This window comes from Ascaphus truei, chromosome 1 (genome assembly GCF_040206685.1).
Source record: "Ascaphus truei isolate aAscTru1 chromosome 1, aAscTru1.hap1, whole genome shotgun sequence".
NCBI lineage: Eukaryota > Metazoa > Chordata > Amphibia > Anura > Ascaphidae > Ascaphus > Ascaphus truei.
In genome coordinates, this window is record NC_134483.1 from 276,987,168 (window position 1) to 277,008,056 (window position 20,889).

General features: G+C 45.9%; 1 protein-coding gene and 1 long non-coding RNA gene across 2 annotated transcripts in view; both read left to right on the plus strand.

Annotated features, from left to right (window-relative positions):
• The window catches only part of CORO2A (coronin 2A), a 425,741-nt gene that overhangs the window by 152,663 nt on the left and 252,189 nt on the right, over positions 1–20,889 (plus strand). Inside the window, exon 4 of the mRNA XM_075604517.1 lies at positions 18,147–18,296. Within this exon, the coding sequence (XP_075460632.1) occupies positions 18,147–18,296 (150 nt within the window). The remainder of the gene's footprint in view (positions 1–18,146; positions 18,297–20,889) is intronic.
• On the plus strand, positions 98–2,061 carry LOC142497125 (uncharacterized). Its single transcript, XR_012802182.1, has 3 exons — positions 98–291; positions 376–897; positions 1,121–2,061. It is a non-coding gene; the product is annotated as an uncharacterized LOC142497125 (long non-coding RNA).

The window sequence follows — 20,889 nt, forward strand, 5'->3', positions numbered from 1 at the left end:
ATTTTTTTATATTGCTGCATATTTATAGAACAATATCTCATTGTATACTATTTTTACACCAAATGATGTGCTGTGCTTGTGGCCTACTGCACTGTACTGTAACTTACTGGATTGTTTTTCTGTACATTGTAGGGAGACAACTCTTCTGGTCGACAAAATAAGTGAGGAGAATGATGAGAAGAGTGCATTAAGGGTCAAATACACACTGCAGGAAAAACACAATCTGACTGTATCCGAGACCAGCATAAAGAAGATGAGATGCAGAATTGGATGGAAATATAGACGTTTGAGGTTAGTACTGGACAGTACAGGAGGTAAAAGTGTTGTTTAAGAAACTGTACTGTACCGCTAAAAATTTTTATTCCTTGTCATTAGAGAGCGTACCACATGATAAGGGACGTTAACAAAATCAAGAGAGTGGTCTAGGCCCAGGCATGGATCGACAGTGGAGAAACTTTCCAGTATTGCATCTTCACTGACGAGTCTACTGTATCGCTGGAGAGATTTGCCACCTTTGCATCCCACAAAAAAGGTCGCGCATCTATGAAGCTGCGGCCAAAACACCCAGTGAAGATGCATGTGTGGGGTGCCATCTCTAGGCGTGGACCAGGATGCATTGTCATCTTTGAAGGTAAAATATTTAAAATATAATGTAGCCTTATGCACTGTACTGTACTAGTGTTGCCTTATGCACTGTACTGTACTAGTGTGCAGTTTTTTGAGCACTTTTCTTTTCTTGTTATAGGAATCATGAATAAAGCTTTCTTCCAAGACAAAATTGTGCCTGAGATTGTGGAATACATGGTCACCATTTCTACCAGGACAACGATCCGAAGCACACCGCGTCAACAGCGCATATCCTTGACCGCGGTATCAACCGCGTCTTTTTCATCTTGTGTAAGTATTTCTACTATGCACATGTAATCGATGTGTTAAAGCATTTGTTTGTAATGAAATTTGAAAACAATACCCTTCTTTTTAATTTTTGTTTTTTAACGTAGCGTAGTAGGTGTAGAAGACGCCAGCGGAGTAAGTGCGGTAACCGTGTCTCATTTTTTTCCCACTGTTTTTACTGTGTACTGTATCTCTTAAACTAATTGTCCTTTTTTTCCAATGACAGATCGCCAGACTTCAATCCGATCGAAATGGTCTGGCATCAGCTGAAGGACCATATCCGGAAAGTGGTGAAACCCTCCAAAAAGGATGAGTTGGCGAAAGGCATACTGAGTTTTTGGAACGATGTACTCACCGTGGAACGCTGCAATAAATATATTGACCATATTGCGACTCTGTTGCCCATTGTGATCGCGCGTAATGGGCAAGCATCAGGAAGGTAATATGGTATAGTACTGTACTGTAGTATTGTAAGTACAGTATGATACAGGTAAGTATGGCACAGATTTTTTCTTTCATAGTAGTCAGAGTGTACAGTAGTTCCAGTATAGACTAGTTTGACAGTACTAACTGCATACACAATGCCATAATGCCATAATACATTATGCACCTACAGTACAGTAACTGCTCAATTTTTTTCTTTCCAGAGAGAGCAGCACCAGCCATCTGGTTACATAGTATTTAACAGTAGTCAGAGTATACAGTAGTTCCAGTATAGACTAGTTTGACAGTACTAACTGCCTACTGTAGTCCAATGTGGAGTAGCAATACAGTACACAATGCCATAATACAGTATGCACCTAACTGCTCAATATTTTTCTTTCCAGACAGAGCAGCACAGCCATCTAGTACTACACATCACACAATGCCATAATACAGTACGCACATAACTGCACTCATTTTTTGTTTTCTTGTCTTTTCAGGAAAAAAGGATGGACTGGGGGAGAGGGGAGGTGTTGAGTACAGTCGAATTTGTTTCTACAGTCAAGTGTACAGTATATAAACAGCAGTAATGATGTACACAAAACCTCTCCTCTCTCAATGAACTACTGTACTGTACACAGAATGAGGAAGAAGATAAAGACGGAAATAATTATATTACTATATATATTCTAAATTATATATTATTAAATAATATTATTATCAATGTGCATTATTCATGTTTATTCACTGGCCCTCAATTTCAATCTGCCAGAAGAACTTAATAAAGACTGCATTATGTATTATTCATGATTATTTTTATATTTGTATTTTTTGGTTCCTGATAAAATAAAATAAATATTTATTTACATTCATGCTAATCATAATCATTGACAACAACCCCCCCCCCACACACCTACAGTACACCAAAGAAAAAGAATGAATGACAAAACAACATGAATTAGTTAATGGTTTTTTTAACTCTCAATTCTCACAATGCTGTGCAAATCAGATTTACATATCAATTTTTTTTTTGGTCACTCACTCAAGCAAGCAGTGGTGGGTGAAGTTACAGGCGCATGCGCCGTAATCAACTAGCTCCCATCCGAAGGAGGATTACACGCAGGCGCATAGAGAGGTGATGCTCTGCTAGGGACTGATTAAAAACACAATGGCAAGCGTTTTACTGTATATTTATTTTTTTTGTTCCTGGTAAAATAAATATTTATTTACATTCCTGCTAATAATAATAATTGACAACACCCCCCCCCCCCAACACCTACAGTACACCAAAGAAAAAGAATGAATGACGAAACAACATAATTAGTTAATGGTTTTTTTAACTCTCAATTCTCACAATGCTGTGCAAATCAGATTTACATATCAATCTTTTTTTTTTTTGGTCACTCACTCAAGGATGCAGTGGTGGGTGAAGTTACAGGCGCATGCGCAGTAATCAACTAGCTCCCATCCGAAGGAGGATTACACGCAGGCGCATAGAGAGGTGATGCTCTGCTAGGGACTGATTAAAAACACAATGGCAAGCGTTTTACTGTATATTTATTTTTTTTGTTCCTGGTAAAATAAATATTTATTTACATTCCTGCTAATAATAATAATTGACAACACCCCCCCCCCCCCCCAACACCTACAGTACACCAAAGAAAAAGAATGAATGACAAAACAACATGAATTAGTTAATGGTTTTTTTAACTCTCAATTCTCACAATGCTGTGCAAATCAGATTTACATATCAATCTTTTTTTTTTTTGGTCACTCACTCAAGGAAGCAGTGGTGGGTGAAGTTACAGGCGCATGCGCAGTAATCAATTAGCTCCCATCCCAAGGAGGATTACACGCAGGCACATAGAGAGGTGATGCTCTGCTAGGGTCTGATTAAAAACACAATGGCAAGCGTTTTACTGTATATTTTTTTTTTGTTCCTGGTAAAATAAATATTTATTTACATTCCTGCTAATAATAATAATTGACAACACCCCCCCCCCAACACCTACAGTACACCAAAGAAAAAGAATGAATGACAAAACAACATGAATCAGTTAATGGTTTTATTAACACTCAATTCTCACAATGCTGTGCAAATCAGATTTCCATATCAAATTCGAGAAGGGATTTTCCAAAGCGTTACCGTAAACAAAGCCTCAAAGGGTTGGAGGGGGGGGGGGTTGGGTGAGTCATGCGCAGTAATCAGCTAGCTCCCATCTCAGAGGATTACACGCAGGCGCAGTGAGGTGACGCTCGGCTATGGATGGATTAAGACCACAATGGAAAGCTTCAGAAAATGAATGACTGTTGAGGTGTCTGTCGATAAGAGTTTCAAAACCTTGAGCGAGCCTTCTGTGTGTGCATGGGGGAGGTGGCTGCATGAAGGATTAGCTGTGCAGCAGTTCTAAGAAATGACATAATTTCAAAAGGCAGTTCATCATAATAATTTGATCCCTGCACCCCCAAATACAGTACGTAAAAAGCACACAAATCAACCATGTGCAGCCAAACGCACAGGGTCACAGTCAAAAGCTACAGCACAGATTGAATATCGTAATATCAAGATGGTTTTTGCAGGCTTGTGGAGAAAATAACAATTAAAAAATTAGAATAATTTTTTTTTGGTCTCTCACTCAAGCAACCAGTGGTGGGTGCAGTTACAGGCGCATGCGCAATAATCAACTAGCTCCCATCCCAAAGATGATTACACGCAGGCGCAGTGAGGTGACTCTCGGCTATGGACGGATTAAGAACACAATGGCAAGCTTCAGAAAATGAATGACTCTGTGGACGTGTCTGTCGATAAGAGTTTCAAATCCTTGAGTGAGCCTTGTGTGTGTTCGTGGGGGAGGGGGCTACAGGGTACAGCTGCATGAAGTTCAAAGATAATGACATACTTTATTTTCAAAAGGCAGTTCATCATAATAATATGATCCCTACACCCCCAAATACAGTACGTAAAAAGCACACAAATCAACCATGTGCAGTCAAACGCACAGGGTCGCAGTCAAAAGCTACAGCACAGATTGAATATCATAATACAGTATCAAGATGGTTTTTGCAGGCTTGTGGAGAAAAAAAATTAGACTAATTTTTTTTTTTTGGTCACTCACTCATGCAAGCAGTGGTGGGCGAAGTTACAGGTGCATGCGCAGTAATCCCCTGCTGTCAAGCAGGAATGTGATTGAAACCAGACACACATTCAAAGGAATGGTGTGGGAGAGATGTACTGCATTGTAGAGAAGATAAGAAGTTGAAATACCATGCAGTGCAGTTAATTATCCTGAGCGACGGGAGAGCGCTGTATATGCCGAAATGTGACCCTGTTACAGTACTGTACACGCCTATGCGTTTCAACAATTTTCAAATGAGACATACTGTACAGTACAGCACTGCAAATGCATATATAATGTAAATATGCAAATTTACAATTACTGCGCGCTGTGACAAACGGCTTACTCCGGGGCTCCGCCGTCTGTCCGGGACTGTTAGAACACGGTCTTTTAGGGTAGGTTAAATGATGAGACGTCACGTACTGTTCCTTTAAACAGGCTATGCCTGGTTTATTCAGTCCCAGGCACTGAGACTGCCACAGTTTAAACAGAAAACAAAGCCAAACAAAAAGCTGCTCGTCTGAGCGATAACTTAAACTTAGATGTCCCTGACTCAGAGTTGGAAGTGGCTTGTCCACTTCCACCAACAAAATAAGTACCTTTGCAGTCTTTAGACAAACTAACAGAATGAATGAAGCGATTTGGGAAAGAGGCTTTCTCACCCCTCTGCAGTTCAGCAGCCTTCCAGGCTCTTGGGCGGGGCTCAGAGGAAACAGGAAACAGGTCTTATATACCTGAACTCTAATCAGCATGACAGGTGACAGAAAACAGGCAGCAGACAAACTGTGGAATGGAGTGCCTGTACCACGAGGCTGCCCTGTTCAGCTTAGACAGGACAGAAACTGTTCAGTATCCTGGGAGCCCTGTATATGGAGTTTATTACCAACCCCTGGTTTCTGTCACAGCGCGCACACACAGACTGTGCACTGACGTAGGTTGAACCGCGAAGGTAATAGACTTCCAAGACAACAGCTCGCAAACGCTCCCTGAGTTTTTACACGGCATTGCAGTATTGCAGACAGCGAGAATAAAATGCTAATATCACTAGCGCTAAAATAACGCAATTCACTCCGGACCAAAAAAAAAAACGCATCTGACCGAGATTATCACAGTGCCGCAGATCTAGCCGATTTAGACTCAGGGCGGCCGCCACTGTAGCCGGAGTCAGGATTGGAGAGAGTAGAGTAGTCGTAGAGCCAAAGCCAGGAGAGTACCACAAGGTACAAGGTTCCAGGCAAGGTCAGGCAGCAAGGTAAGCCAGGCAGGCACGGAGTAGTGAGGCTCAGCGTCACACACATAAGTTATGCTCGACGAGGTATGGCAGTGTAGAGAGCATATTTAAAGGACCTCCCACCAATGGGAGGTATCCAGGAAGTGGGGCTGCGGTTCCTGATAGGCTGCTGGATCGTGCAGGTGCATCCTATTGCACAGCCAATTGAGACCACATCAGAGTATGCGCGCACGCTGCGTGCAACCCGTGCATCACGCTGGCGGTCGCGCACCGTCATCGCACACCACGCCACGCCAGTACAGGGGTGGAGACCAGAGGCGGGACCTGAGGGAAAAGAGGAGCACGGAGCACAGCCGCGCCGTCTAGTTCTGATGTCAGGGCAAGGGCGGCAACGAGGGGCGAAGCCCGCAGACCGACAGGGAGGCCGCGTACCGCGCACGTGCCGCGTGTCAATGCCAGAGGAATGGGAGCGCGCCCTGTGCCCAGAAACAGAAGAGGCTGACAGAATACGTGCAGTGCCCTCGCGCCGCGCGTAGGTACCACCGTTAGGTTGCCTCTCTTGAGTGCCACAGGTATAAGATGAGCGAGTAAGGGTTAAGGGGACAGAAGCAACAGAACGGCGAATCCTCAGTTTTACATGCCTTAGGCTCACTTACAGTGTCGATGACAGCAACACGACATTGCGGCAAAACAAATGCATTTCCGCCGTCGCGTGCATTTATAGTAAGCGTGACGGTGCGACGGATTGGTCGCAATTGCTGGAAGTCATCTCTATTTGATTTTCCAGCGACCGTCGCCTGACAGTCGCGTCACCGTCGCCGGCACTATAAGCGTAGCCTTAGATTGTAATAGTCTGTGTGCAGATGAATATGTTTATATACATAGGATATTGGTAATATTGTGAGCAATTTTATGTAATAGTGATTTAGGGGTATATATGTTTTTACTTTGTTTTCTTGAGATGGATGACTCAAAGCTTGACATGGTTATACCCATTGAACGGCTCCTGCTGTTGTACACGGTGTTGGACATCAGTTTGATTAGGGGCAGAGAGTGTGGTTTCCATGCAAGTGGGGAGGCGTCTAGTTGAGGAATTCCATCTGAACATAGGAGTTACTCTTTGATAAATTGCCTTAGGGGCACGAAACGCGTCAGAAGACTTACCTGAATGTCGTTTTTTTGGCATCATGCCTATTAAATAGTTATATATTTACCCACCTCCAGTCCAGCTTTTCTTTGCAGTGCTCTAACCCTTCCTTGCTTCCATTGAATACTTCACATTGGCAAAATCAGCCTGTAACACAAACTTAACCCTGTCTCAATAAGGCTTCAATTGAAAGCCTCTAGTGGTCTGAGTAATCTAGCAGGGAGCTGGTTACTTGCAGCCAAAGTTAATTAGACAGGTTAAAAAGTTTCAAGGTAGGGGATCAGGAGCACACTCACATCCAGGAATATATAAAAAGAAAAGACATACACATTTAGTGCAACACAGTTTTGATGAAAATAATGTGGATAAATAAATAGCAATCTCACTCACATTTCCCTGTGAGTAATTAAGGCTTTTGGGTTATCTGGTGTGGAATATCATTTGTGGAAAATGGAGGATACAGAGATAGTGCAATATTGCTTTATAATGTAACACATGCTCGCGACCCCCCCCCCCCTCCACCCTTGGAAGATCTCGGGTTGTTACCTGCTGTTGGTGCTACCTGTTAGGCTCACAGAAGACCCTGAGCATCCGCCAATGTTGTTGGGGATAGACAGGACAGGCTTTCGGTGCTTGGATAGTTCTTCTCTCGGTGGTACAGTGCCTGCATTCCCACATGGCTTATCGCAGATAGGTACAGTCCCCTGTCAAAAACACTCTCACCCTCTCCCTGAACAACTGTAGCCACAGGCAGGAGTATAAAACAGATAACTTGGGTCTTTATTCTTTATAGCACAGCATCAGCATACATATAAATGGGGTAGATACTCCCACTCTCCTGAGGGAGGGGATAAAAGGTGAACAACTAACTTTGGAGCTGCAGCTCCTTTTTGTTACCATGGGAGGGGATCCAGGTCTCAGCCCCATATGGGCAGTACCCAGACAATACGCCACCCCCCTGTCACTCAAGGGAACTGCTTACTACAGTATGGCAGATTTAACCCTAACACTGCCTGCGCTGGTACTAGGACTTACGTGTTAGGTAGGGAAATTAGCAGCTCAGGGGGTTACCTGGATACAATAACAAAAGGATAAATATAAAAAAAAGTATTCACTCAGGTTAAAAAGCCTCCTGCTGGAAACTGTGAGAGACTCTTGAGCACAGTCACAACTACTGTATGCTGCCAAAGGAGATGATGTATTGAGCTCTAGACTGTGCTGCTATCAAGACACCAGGAACAATTCCTGGACACAGAGGACCCTGGAACCTGCCAGAGGCTAGCACCTCAATGGACACCAACCAGACTCAGAGACTGCCACAAAGGGCCCCTCTTATAGGTATGTCTTGGAACATTTGGGGTTATAGGTTGGAAAGAGACGCATCCTCCCAGCTCTGCAGATAGGGACTGGGGAAATGTTAGCCCTTACAAAGGGATAGGCTGTTTTATTTATTTTGTGGTGTCTACAATGTTTAAAGCGATGGGCTGAATAAAGCCACTGTTTAACTTCCCCCAAATCTGTCTCCCTGGTTGTACCTCTGCACATGTCTCATACACAGCCCACATAAATACACATAATATAAAATCATACTGTTAAATTCTTATGAAGGGAATATTTTTCCCTTCTGGATTTGCAACCCTTTAGATTGTTGTGCTGATAGGAGATATTTTGCTGTCTTACTTGCACTTTATTCCTCCCTTGAACTGATCACCTGTGTATATTTCTTTCGAGGTGAGATATATTAGTCAGTGCAATTTAAGGTTGACTGACATAGAACCAGTGATTTTATATTGTGTATATTTGTACAGTATATGGACGGATTTTGCCAATATGTGATTTATTGATCATTTTTGATACACTGAATACAAATAAAAGCTAATTCATGTGTGCATTGTTAATTAGGTTTCTTTTTTTCAACTTTTTCCCCCCAATACTTGGATTCTTCTTAGTGCACCATATGTCAGACTTATTGGAATAACATATGTAAATCTAACTGATCTTGAGCTAGCACACAAACCCTCTTTTTAGTGATTTGTAACCTTTAACTGTACCTAATGAAATTGTAAGGCCCAGTGATCAAGTGCTGCTGAGAAACCAGGTGTCCCGATCCCTTAAACAGTATATTCTCATGAAGTATTTGTTAGAAACCTGTTCCTAAATAATATGCAGGTTACCTGGATCTGCAGTCTCTTGAAAGTTATCCTTCAAGCTTCTTCTCTATTCTGCTGCCCAATAAAGTTCTCTCTGAATGACAATATTATGTTGAACAGGTTAGAAGTTCGGTGACTGATGGCTTTAAAAATAAAACAATTATGAGTATGTAGCCCTCTTTCCCTCTAATGTGAAGGGTCTACTAGTGCTGACGGTACCTGTCGGCTCACAGGGATCTGAGCCTCCGCTACTGGGAGCCTGGGATAACGAATATACTGAGTGGCTGCGTCTCCACCTGCACGGGATCCCAAGTGGAGGGGATAACCCTGAGCAGGAACTATTAATAACAGTTCACAGATTATAAGAATAACAATAATAACATTTGTAGCCGTGTGTAAAATTGGTGTACATATCTCTTTCTCATGCTGGCAGTAAACCTGGTAAGTATGCAGGATTGCCAGTAGCCATCATGGAGGTTTGCCCTCAACCCCTGGTGATGTGTAAGATAGTAGCAAAGGAAGTGACAGCCTGTCTGTGCCCCCTGTTAGTGACACAGAGAAGAGGTGGGTCTTTCTGGAAGCTGATATATTGCACAGCACTTCCTAAAGTTAGTTCAGTCCTGTTGGTGTTCTGACTCTATTCAGGAGAGTCATGTGGAGGTCTGCAACAGTGTTGCAGGGTCTGATGCAAGAGCTGTGAGTCTGTGCAGCTCTGAGCAGAGAGACAGAGACAAGTTGGTGAATCTCCTTTATGGGAGAGGTGGAGAGCAACTCTATTAGAGGAGAAGGAACCTTCCTAATGGAGTGCAGCAAAGGAATGAGCGGCTAAGCTGCTAGCTGTGAGGGGCAGCTGGCCCATACCACCAGGCAACAATAAAGATACCCTGTTCAAAGACAACTCCACTGTGTGAGTGTGAAGTTACTCACCAGCGGAAGGCACCACCAAGGAGGAGTTCCTCATCAGAACCATCCCCTTGCGGACGCAGGGATCCTGATGAGGTGGAGGCGCTGCACTGGATATAGGTAGGACTCATACCCACTACCTCAGCTGCCTGTCTGGGTTGGCATTCCCCACACGACATCATGCGGGAGACTCAGGAGTCCTGTTGTCAACAGGTGCACCACAAGACACGACCATGTAATGGAGACTGGTTAGACCACAGGGGCCAATGTGAGATTGGGTGGGTCAGGCTAAACCAGAAAATCCGTTACATTTGGAGGCGCTGCTGAGATACCTGTCAACAGGACAGGTTTTTGCTAGGCACACTGGGAAACAGGGAGAGTGTATGCTGCCACTTTGTGCTGTGTTGGGATGGACCTAGGGGTAGTCAGGGGGCTGATGGAGTTTGTCAGTTCGCAGGGACGACCTAGGGGCCTGAAAGGAGTTGGGGGTTTGGAGCCGGGCTATAGCTGTCCTAGTCACCTTGAGGTAGTGCTAGTGGTAGGATGCCTAAAGGGATAGCCTGTTAACGAGGTCAGGAATTCTGGACAGGGTCTGCGCTAGGCTAGCCAACAATAGGTATACGCCCAAGTACTGCATGGAAGAGCCAGAGTACTCTAGCCCATTCCAGACCACTTACCGAAGGGAGCACAGACTGGGAGGAAGGAGATACAGCAGACACAGAAAGAGTGAGCCTAGCCTGAGGTAGTGCAAACACGAGTCAGATCTACATTAGGTACATAAGGTGGTGCACAAGGCATGTTTGTTGTATGCGGAAGGTCCAAAATGGCGGACAGAGGCAGATGGAGGGAGCGCACGTGGTGTGCGTTCCACTGAAGAGCAAGCTACTGAAGTGACTTTGGCTAGCCTGCTGTGGAGTGGTGCAAAAGCAGTGGCCGCGCCGTTTTTGTCCTGTCTAGGACCTAGGGGTACTACCCCTGAGGACATTGAGGAGGACATTGTAGTAATATGTGGGGGATTTGCTTGCCAGTCAGTGTACAACACATCAGAAGCTACCTCAGTTACTCCTATGAATGTCAATGCAAATCAAGATGGCTGTTCCCGCTTCCCTGGGAGACCGCGTGGGCCAGTTGAAGAAAATTTTGCAAATACAAGACTTGCAGAAAGTTGGCCGGGATTGGCGCCAAAGAGAGAACCCCACCCTGTTGGGGGTAGTGGCGCGAAAGCTGTGGCCGCGCCCTCCAGGACTGTGACAGGCTCAAAGCCAATTATGGGCCATAATGTGAATCTGTGGGACCCTCCCCAAATATTCACCAGGGGGAGGGGTCTCTACCTCTGCCAAGCGAGACCCGAGTTGTCTGAGGGAGGAGCTGGATGTGAGCTTCCTGTCCCACAGTTGCGAGGAGCTGGTGAACAGGAGAGACCACTGTGCAAAGTGTCTCCCGTAACCAGCACTACAAAGAGCGAGATGGACATTGGGGTATACCCCTATTCATTGCCTGGAGGCTTCCTGGTAGTCAATGCTGGGGACAAAGAGACATTGCGGTGCCTGTGCATGCAGTGCAGGTTGCCCGGTGGAGAAGCCAGCACAATGGCTAGGTGCCCCCAATGTGGCATCCACTACCTAGGGGCCGTGCAGCCCTTCGTACCAGGGCAGACCGTGGAGGCGGGAGCGGACACAGCCAAGCTGACGACTGAAGCCTCGCCCTTGGTCAAGCAAGAACCAGTTGATCCCGGAGAATGGGGATCGCTCCTAATGATCAGAACGGAGCCTAAAGAGAAAGGGGCCTACAAACGCGGTGAGAACCCGGAACCGCATCGTCGGTCCCCAATGGGAGTGCCACTTCCCGAGTCAGAGTTCGGCTACTCAGATGAGCAACAAGCGACCCCAACGACGGTGGTGATGCGCCTACCGGCGGACCACTACAGCGGTGCTGGAAAAGAACCGGCACTTACCTGTGTCGATGGCGGAGGAGGAACCATCCCGAGCCGACGGAGCAGTAAGCGATAACCTTGCCCTCCCCAGGTGCCGGGGGTGGCAACGGCGGAGAGAGGCCTAGCCCAGGCCTGAGCAGAGTGGAGAGCAGAACCATCACTTCCGGCGGCGGATGTCATTCTGGAGGAAGAGGTTCCGGTTGGGAGCCCAACTAAAGATGGCGGCGAGTCCCGCGAGATCGATGACCTCACTTCCTCACGACCGAGCAGCTGTACCAGGTCGCCTGGATCTGGGAAGAGCTGGCAGGCCCTGCGGAAACATGGAAGTAAGGAGGCGAGTGAACCGGAGTACCAGTCCGATGGTACCGGGTATTGTGTTTGCATTAGACCCTGACACACGGCTAGAGCTTATGATTCATAACTTATGTGGCATTTGCCACCTATTAGTATGGTAGCTTTTTGTTCAGGGCAATTGTTATGATTGCTTTTGAGAATCATTGATTAATCAAATGGTCATAGAATATGTATAATACACAATAGTACAGTTGATTCTTCTTCACAACTGGAGACATAGAAAAACAAGACATAACACATAAAGTCTTGTTGATTATCTTAAACTGTTTTTAATAAACTCTGTATATGTGTGTAATTATGACAGCATTTTGTTGATATGGATTATAGATCCTATTTATGTATACACTTGTGTATGTATGTGTATATGTGGGATCTGCATTTGGGATGTGCACCATTTTCAATAAGAGCATGTAATGATTTGCCCCATTTACATTTAGTCTGCTCTTATTGGGTATGATATATAGATTTTTCCTCTATGCATTTCCTTTCTTCCTCTTTGTGTATGCACACGGGACTCTGCGCGATTGGAGCTGCCTCGTCTGCCTCACGCAGTCATTGGTGGTGCAGCGGTGTGCTTCAGCCAATCAGAGAGCGTGATGACGTCACTAGGGGTCTGAGCGGAGGCAGAGAGTAAGGGAATACCATTCCCACTGTGAGCATGCGCGGGCGACGGTAGGGGGCGGTTCTTACCCACAATCCTCAGGGTTGTTGGAGCGGCGCGCCGGATGACGTCACGCGCATGCGCAGTGGGCCCGCGACATAATTGTACACAGATCTTTGTAATTTGCCTATCAAGCATTAGGTATTTAAGGTGCCCATATGCATATCCCATACTCCTTGATAAAGGACCCGTTGGTCCGAAACGCGTAATAGGTCCCTGTCTGTGTCCCCTAAGGGGGTGATTTTGTCTCTCACCATGCTGCAATAAAGAAAAAGTTTTTTTATTTCACACCTGGCTCCCTGGCTGTGCGCCATTCGTTTTTTCAGCTGTACCAGGTCGCCTGGATCTGGGAAGAGCTGGCAGGCGCTGCGGAAACCTGGAAGTAAGGAGGCGAGTGAACCGGAGTACCAGTCCGATGGTACCGGGCAAGGTAGCGAGAAGTTGCGGGTCATAGCCCCGCGTATGCCGGCAGTATTTTCCTATGCCCAACCCCTGGTCATAGTTAAAGCCCCTGCCCCTGTCACTTTTTCCTATGGGTCCCAATCCAGCCAAGGGTTGTCTGGGGAGTCACGGGCAGCGCTGATGAACGGACTGGGGAGAACCTGGACTGGGGTGATTGCTTTACCTCCGAGCAGAGATCGGGGAGGGAAGTGTTAACTTATGTGAAGTCTCCTGGGGTGAATTCTACTGTAATTAAGCCTGTGGCTAACGGGGAAGTCAATCGTTATGGTATGCACACTCATTCCAGTGGGATGTCTGGGGATTTGGGTAAAGTTGCTCATATTGTGCCTATGGCCCGGGGAACCCCCTATGTACCTCCAGTGTCGGCAAGAGTTGCCAGGGATCGCCAAAAGCTATTACTTTATTTTCACCATCCATGGGAGGGAGAAATTGAGTTCGAAATAGGTTCCACTGATGAGGATAGGGGATATAGTTCTGGTGAGGAGGAAGGATCAGGAGAGGAAAATTGGGATTCTGATAGTTCCGTAGAAGATTGTGATGCTGATAGTTCTCTAGAGGATTGGGACCCTAAAGTGTCAGACAAGAAGTGGCATAATCAAGAAAAGATGGCTTACATCTCCAGGAGATGCCTTGGGGAATTGTATGGGCATGATCCTCTCAGTCCACTAGCATCCAGGCCAGAGTTATGGGCTGATTGTGGGTGTCCAGTATGTCACCCAGAGTGTTACAGCATTGCTGCTCTAAACCCAGTGGACCATGCTGTGCGTAGGCCACCTTAAGAGGGTATGGTAGAACCAGTAATGGATACTCCATCAGGGAGTAATCCTGGTTGTTACACATCTAAGTTAGGATGTATCTGTTATTATGTTTATGATGAAAAGATATGTACTGTAATGTGTATTGTGTTTTGCAGTGCTACCTGAAGGAAGGTTCCGCAAATTTAGATCCCAGCCGGGGTGTTGGGTTCCACCAGGGGGAGAATGTAGCCGTGTGTAAAATTGGTGTACATATCTCTTTCTCATGCTGGCAGTAAACTTGGTAAGTATGCAGGATTGCCAGTAGTCATCATGGAGGTTTGCCCTCAACCCCTGGTGATGTGTAAGATAGTAGCAAAGGAAGTGACAGCCTGTCTGTATCCCCTGTTAGTGACACAGAGAAGAGGTGGGTCTTTCTGGAAGCTGATATATTGCACAGCACTTCCTAAAGTTAGTTCAGTCCTGTTGGTGTTCTGACTCTGTTCAGGAGAGTCATGTGGAGGTCTGCAACAGTGTTGCAGGGTCTGATGCAAGAGCTGTGAGTCTGTGCAGCTCTGAGCAGAGAGACAGAGACAAGCTGGTGAATCTCCTTTAGGGGAGAGGTGGAGAGCAACTCTATTAGAGGAGAAGGAACCTTCCTAATGGAGTGCAGCAAAGGAATGAGCGGCTAAGCTGCTAGCTGTGAGGGGCAGCTGGCCCATACCACCAGGCAACAATAAAGATGCCCTGTTCAAAGACAACTCCACTGTGTGAGTGTGAAGTTACTCACCAGCGGAAGGCACCACCAAGGAGGAGTTCCTCATCAGAACCATCCCCTTGCGGACGCAGGGATCCTGATGAGGTGGAGGCGCTGCACTGGATATAGGTAGGACTCATACCCACTACCTCAGCTGCCTGTCTGGGTTGGCATTCCCCACACGACATCATGCGGGAGACTCAGGAGTCCTGTTGCCAACAGGTGCACCACCAGACACGACCATTTAATGGGGACTGGTTAGACCACAGGGGCCAATGTTAGATTGGGTGGGTCAGGCCAAACCAGAAAATCCGTTACAACATTTACTGTGAGCAATAAACATAAACCACATACAGGCAATAGCAATACTAATTGTTAAAGCTAAACCTCGCCACGCAGGGTGTTGTCCCACCACCGTGTATCCCCACACTGTGTCCACAGTACCAGAGGTGTCCCTTGGTCACTTCACCCAATAAGTGTCCCCAAAAGATGCCCACCCCTCTAGACGTGAGGGGTGGGCATCTTATTATACTGGTGTTGGTGCACGTTTCTCGAACGGTACATGCCGGATGTGTCCACACCCGGGGCGTGCTAACAACGAGAAGCAGGGGATCTGCCAATCCAATGATATCCTCCGCTGGATGGGATAGCTCCCTCTGTAGTGACTTGCACAATGGTGCTCGCTCCTCTCTGGCAGTGTGGTCCCAGACTGCTGCAGCAATAGTTCAAATGAAACCACTGTGGCCCTAAGCTGACTAACCACTAGAGGGGCAGGATACCTAACTGAAGGGCCTTCCCTACTTCAGCCACAGGCTTTGGATAAGTTGGGGCCTATCTGGGGCCTAGGGGATCTCTGGCCTAATGCAGAGGGTCACAAATCCATGCACCTGTACAACCTCCCCTAGCTGCGTCCCTGCTCCAACTGCCAGCAACCCTCTGAGTTTTAAATGTATCAACTGCCTCACAGAAGAATCCTTTCACGTCATTGGCCAGGCCTGGCTACCTGACTCCCAGCCCTGTGGCCTTCTGGGAGCTGTAGTCCCCGCGGAACCCCCTTAACATTGGCTGCAATGCTCCCTGGCAGTGCGCGAACCATGTAATGGCCGCCGGACCACGGGAAGATACTGCGCAGGCGCTAGCAAAGGCAAAATGGCGGCACTCTGATCCTATGCTCCCGTCGAAGCTCCGACGATGCGCCCCCCACAACAACCCCCCCTTCTCCCGAGCTGCAGCGGAGATAAGGGGCCAGTCGGGGAACCCAGGTCAAATATAAAATTATTTAAAAATACTTGTGAAGTACAGCAAATAAAAATACCACTTGTGAGCACATTCACGTGTCAGAGACAGGTCTGCAACCCTGTTTTTCCCCATTATCTCTTAGCATACAATACTTTCACTGCAGCCAGGGACTCTGGGTAATGACGTGCAAATGAGCACTCAGCGTGTCACATTTAAAGTAGCAATCTCCCCTGATTTTTTTTTGTTGCAGGGACTAGTGGATACTCCTGAACTGTTGATTTCAGCTCATGGGACAACCCTGGTTCGGTGAAGTTTTTCATGCTCTGCCTCTCCAGGAAAAATAGATTGCCCATTCAAATCTCCTGAGGTTACGCAGGCCAACGGAAGGTGCAACATTATCCATTGTTATGGGGTTTTCCAAGGGGATTGCTGATTTTAAATAATTTTCCGAGTCTGGAGATGTTCCCTTGTTTTCAATTCTGAGTGGGGGGAGTATAGACACCTACTGCTTGGCTATAAAATTACATGGCAGAGTTTAGACAGAGACCAGTAAGACCCACCTTGTGTGTGTGTGTTTGTGTGTGTATATATATTTTTATTTATTATTTATACAGCTACAACATTGTACGCACCCCTTTACAAAAGAGACAATAGAATGCAGGAAATAATAATACAATAAGTGCAACAAACATAGATCAGACTATCAGAAAGGAAATCCCTAAATCCCTGTCCGAAGAGCTTAGTCTGAGCTTCAATCAGTTCCTACAGACAATGGTTAACTTTTGAAACAAAGATAAAATAAATGATACAGCTCAACCCCGTTATTGCGCGATACGCTATAACGCGGATTGCTAATATAGCGGTTTGAGCATGGACCCCAAATTAAAAAATAAAATAACAGCACCAGCACACACTGCACACACTCACAGCACACTGCACACACTCACTGCACACTGCACAAACTCACTGCACACTGCACACTGCACACACCACACTGACACCACACTCACACCACACCCTCCCACCCCTCCCACTCCCCCTCCCTACCTTTGGTGTTGGTTGCTGAGATCGGAGTGGAGCTGGCATCGGGAGGGGGGTGTCGTAGTAGAGCTGTCATCGGGGGGGAGGGGGTGTCAGAGCGGAGCTGGCATCGGGAGGGGGGGTGTCGGTGCAGAGCTGGGGGGATTGCTCGGAGCGGGTCTAGCGGGGGGGTCGTAGCGGAGCTGGCAGGCTGGCGGGGGGGCAGAGCAAAGCTAGCTGGGGGGGTTGCTTGGAGCGGGGCTGGCTGGAGGGGTTGCTTGGAGCGGGGCTGGCTGGGGGGGTTGATCAGAGCGGGGCTGGTGGGGGGGGGATCGGTGTGGACTACTGGGGGAAGTGAGGCTGCTAGAGGAAGTTACGGTGGCTGCCGGCCACCTCTTCCCTCCCTCCTCCCGATCGGGCGCGCGGTGGCCTTTTTTTAAAAAATTAGCGCGACCCCAGTTCTAGCGCGGTCGGATCGGGTGGACCCCGAGGACCGCGCTATAACGGGGTTGAGCTGTACTAACCTGTTTTAATTACCTTATTGTAACTTATTAAATATACCACAATCCTTTTTTCATTGCACACACTCGGAGCTCAACATTCATTTCAGACTCCTGGTTCACTAGATACATACATGGATAGGTAGCGCCGTTACTTCCGAATACTTGATCCCCTTCGTCACGCGGGCCAATCCTCCCATAAACAAAGGGATTTAGACCATCATGTTTTCTCCCATGGAAGGGCAGTACCAGAGCTTCCGTTACATGTATGTATCTCGAGAACCAAGGGGGCCCTGGAGCTGAAATAAACATGATTCAGCTCCGGGAAACCCTCCGATTTGCCATTCTTGTAAAAATAAAATATACAAAGAAAAGGGAGTGGTAAAAATTAAAATGAAGCAAAGTGACTCATGTTACAGCTGCCCAAACCTCCAAACGTTACTGTTTTCGGAGCAGTTAGCTGGTGGAAAAAAAGATACAGGATTGACATGGGCCCAAAAGAATTATGATTTCTGCTTCCGAAATATTTCACATTGTGCTCAGTGAATATCATGAGATGAAATATTGCACAAACGTGAAAAACCTTCTATTATCGCACCTTTTGTTTGCCTCATGCTAACAGGTCAAGATTTGGGACATTCCAAAGCATTTCTTTTCTAAGAACCTAACAGATGCAAAAAAGGAGCTCCTGGGTCACACCAGAAGAGTTGGACTTATTGAATGGCATCCAACAGCTAGCAATATCATTTTGAGCACTGGCTATGATTATAAGGTAAGCTGTTTGATAGAAATCATATCTGAAGCAGATGAAAAACTTAATTAATGCATTCACCATTGGTTTTTTTTCTTCAAAACCTATATAAACTATATATGCAGAGCTTTACAGAAGACTCATATAGGCAATAAAAAAAAAATACAGTGAGCTGCGTTTACAGTACAAGTATGGGAACATCTGACATAAAAAAGTAAATCTAGGGAGAATGTAGCCCTCTTCCCAACGAGTTCATATTCGAGAGGTTCAGGGAGCTTTGTATTAAATGTGCATTCCAATGTACCCGGCCAAAAACTACCCTTTTGTATACAATGTGACATATCAATTGGCTTTCATCAACAAATCTAACCATTCTAAAAGCAAAGACCTGGCAGCTTTTTTTTCTTTCAAAATAAATAGCCAATTACATTTGTGCTGGGACTCTAAAGAGGGAAATGTTTGTTAATAAAGTGCTACCTCTTCTTTTATCCCACCCTGTGTTTTAAGGGAGCCGATAAAGAAGAGGGAGGAGGGAGAAATTACCTGTGCAAGCACTTGCTAAACACATAGTGATAGATCAGACAAAAGGGAGCAACCAGAGGAAATCAAACCCCTCCCAAGTCTCAGCACACCAAGTTTACAAACTAACTTTAAAAGAGCAACCCCCCCTAAATATGATACATTTATGATATCTTATCTGAACTGGGGTCCCGTGGAGCTGATACAGGAGATCTCCCGGTTCTTCAGATATTGAAATGTTGTGCCTTTTCTTCAGATATTTGTAGTGATTTTTTTATACCTGTCATTCCCCAGAAAATCTACAAATATGGCCACGTAGAGCCCTCTCCCGATGATGTTCCAATTTTCTATTGATTGCCAGAATGAGTACCCTTTTGGTGTTCATCTGGCAAGTATTCTTTGACGAAACAGCTAGTCGCTCAGCAACTTGGGGTTCAGTTAAGTAAAAAAACAACAACAAGCAGTGTAAACAACTGTTTAAAAAAAATATTTACTGTACAAATACTTATAAGCAGTGTTTCCACTTCCCAGGAAATTTCCCGATTCCCGGGAAATTTGATCCTAACCGGGTTCTAATTTCAAACATCGGGAAATCGGGAAGTAAGTCCCGGATTGAGTCCCGGAAGTAACTTGCTGGAGAGCCGTTGAGCTCAGAGACAGGGAGGGACTAGGAGAGGATGTCACAACCACTCCTTTCATGTGTTGAGGGACAGGGTCTCTGCTGAGTTGCCTGCCTGACTGCCACGCTGACTGCTTAACAGTCGTGCACAAGAAGGTAGGGATCACCCATTGCCACTGCCCTCTCATTGTCACTCACTGTCACCCTCACTGCCCCACCACTTTTCTCTCACTGCCCCTTCCCCGGTCCCTCACCTCTCCTGTCCCTGACCCCTCTCCTTTCCCACACTCCCCATCGCCCCTCAGACTCCCCTCATCCCTCAACTCCACCCATCCCTCAATCCCCCTATCCCTCACCCCCCTCACTTCCCTCCCGTCACTCCTCCCCTCTGTCCTTCAACCCCCCCCCATATTGCTCGCTGCTCCAACAGTGAATCTCAGTGAAATTAATAAATACTATGTAAAGTGTTAATAAATGCTAAAATAAAGTGCAATTTCAAATGATATCCATAGGCATAGATAAATGTGCAAGCAGTGATGGTGATATATAAAAGAAAATACAAATTACACATGTGATGGTGGTAATGATAAAAATGGTGACCTACAAAATCCTCCACCCAAACCCTAAAATAATGAACCATCTCCTACATTGCTTGGTGTGAGTAGTTCTCTCCAAGCGAGAGGGGAGCATAGGATGGGACTAAAAACGAGAAAACAGAGAAAATAATTGTGCAATACGCACACCGTCAGAACAAGCTAGGGCCACACAAAGTGCTGAGTGCTGCACAGATTACCTGACATTAAACCACAACATTTTCTCCAAGCGAAAGGGAAAATAGGGCGGCACCCAAAAGAGAGACATGAGAAAAAATAGTGAAATACGTTTGAACACGTGGTGAGGTCTTGCTGTATCTTGTTAAGTTTCTACTCACATTTTCCCAGATTGAAAAAGGCACATCTCAAGCTTTGGCTCTTTCTTGATATACTGTATGATCTAGTGGATGGAGATGATCTCAGGAGAGATGGAAATTTATTTATTTATAAAATGTTTTACCTGGAAGTAACACATTGAGCTACCTCTCGTTTTCAAGTATGTCCTGGGCACAGAGCTATATTGACAAATACATGGTTAAAAATACAGTTGCATTAAGTGAACAGGGTTATACATTATATACAAGACATTGCATGCTCAGTTAAAAATAGTATATGTTATGTTATATGTTATGTAACAGTTACATACCAGATTAAAATGTTAAACAGCTTTAGTTTTTAAAGAATTTAGACTGATGGCGGCTGTGAGAGTCTCCGGTAGATTGTTCCAGTTGTGGGGTGCATGGTGAGATAAGGAGAAGCGGCCGGATACTTTGTTGAACCTTGGGACCATGAATAGTCTTTTGGAGTTAGATCTTAGATGATAAGTGCTGTGTGTGGTAGAAGTGAGGAGCTTTTTCAGATAGGCGGGTAGCAGACCGAAAAA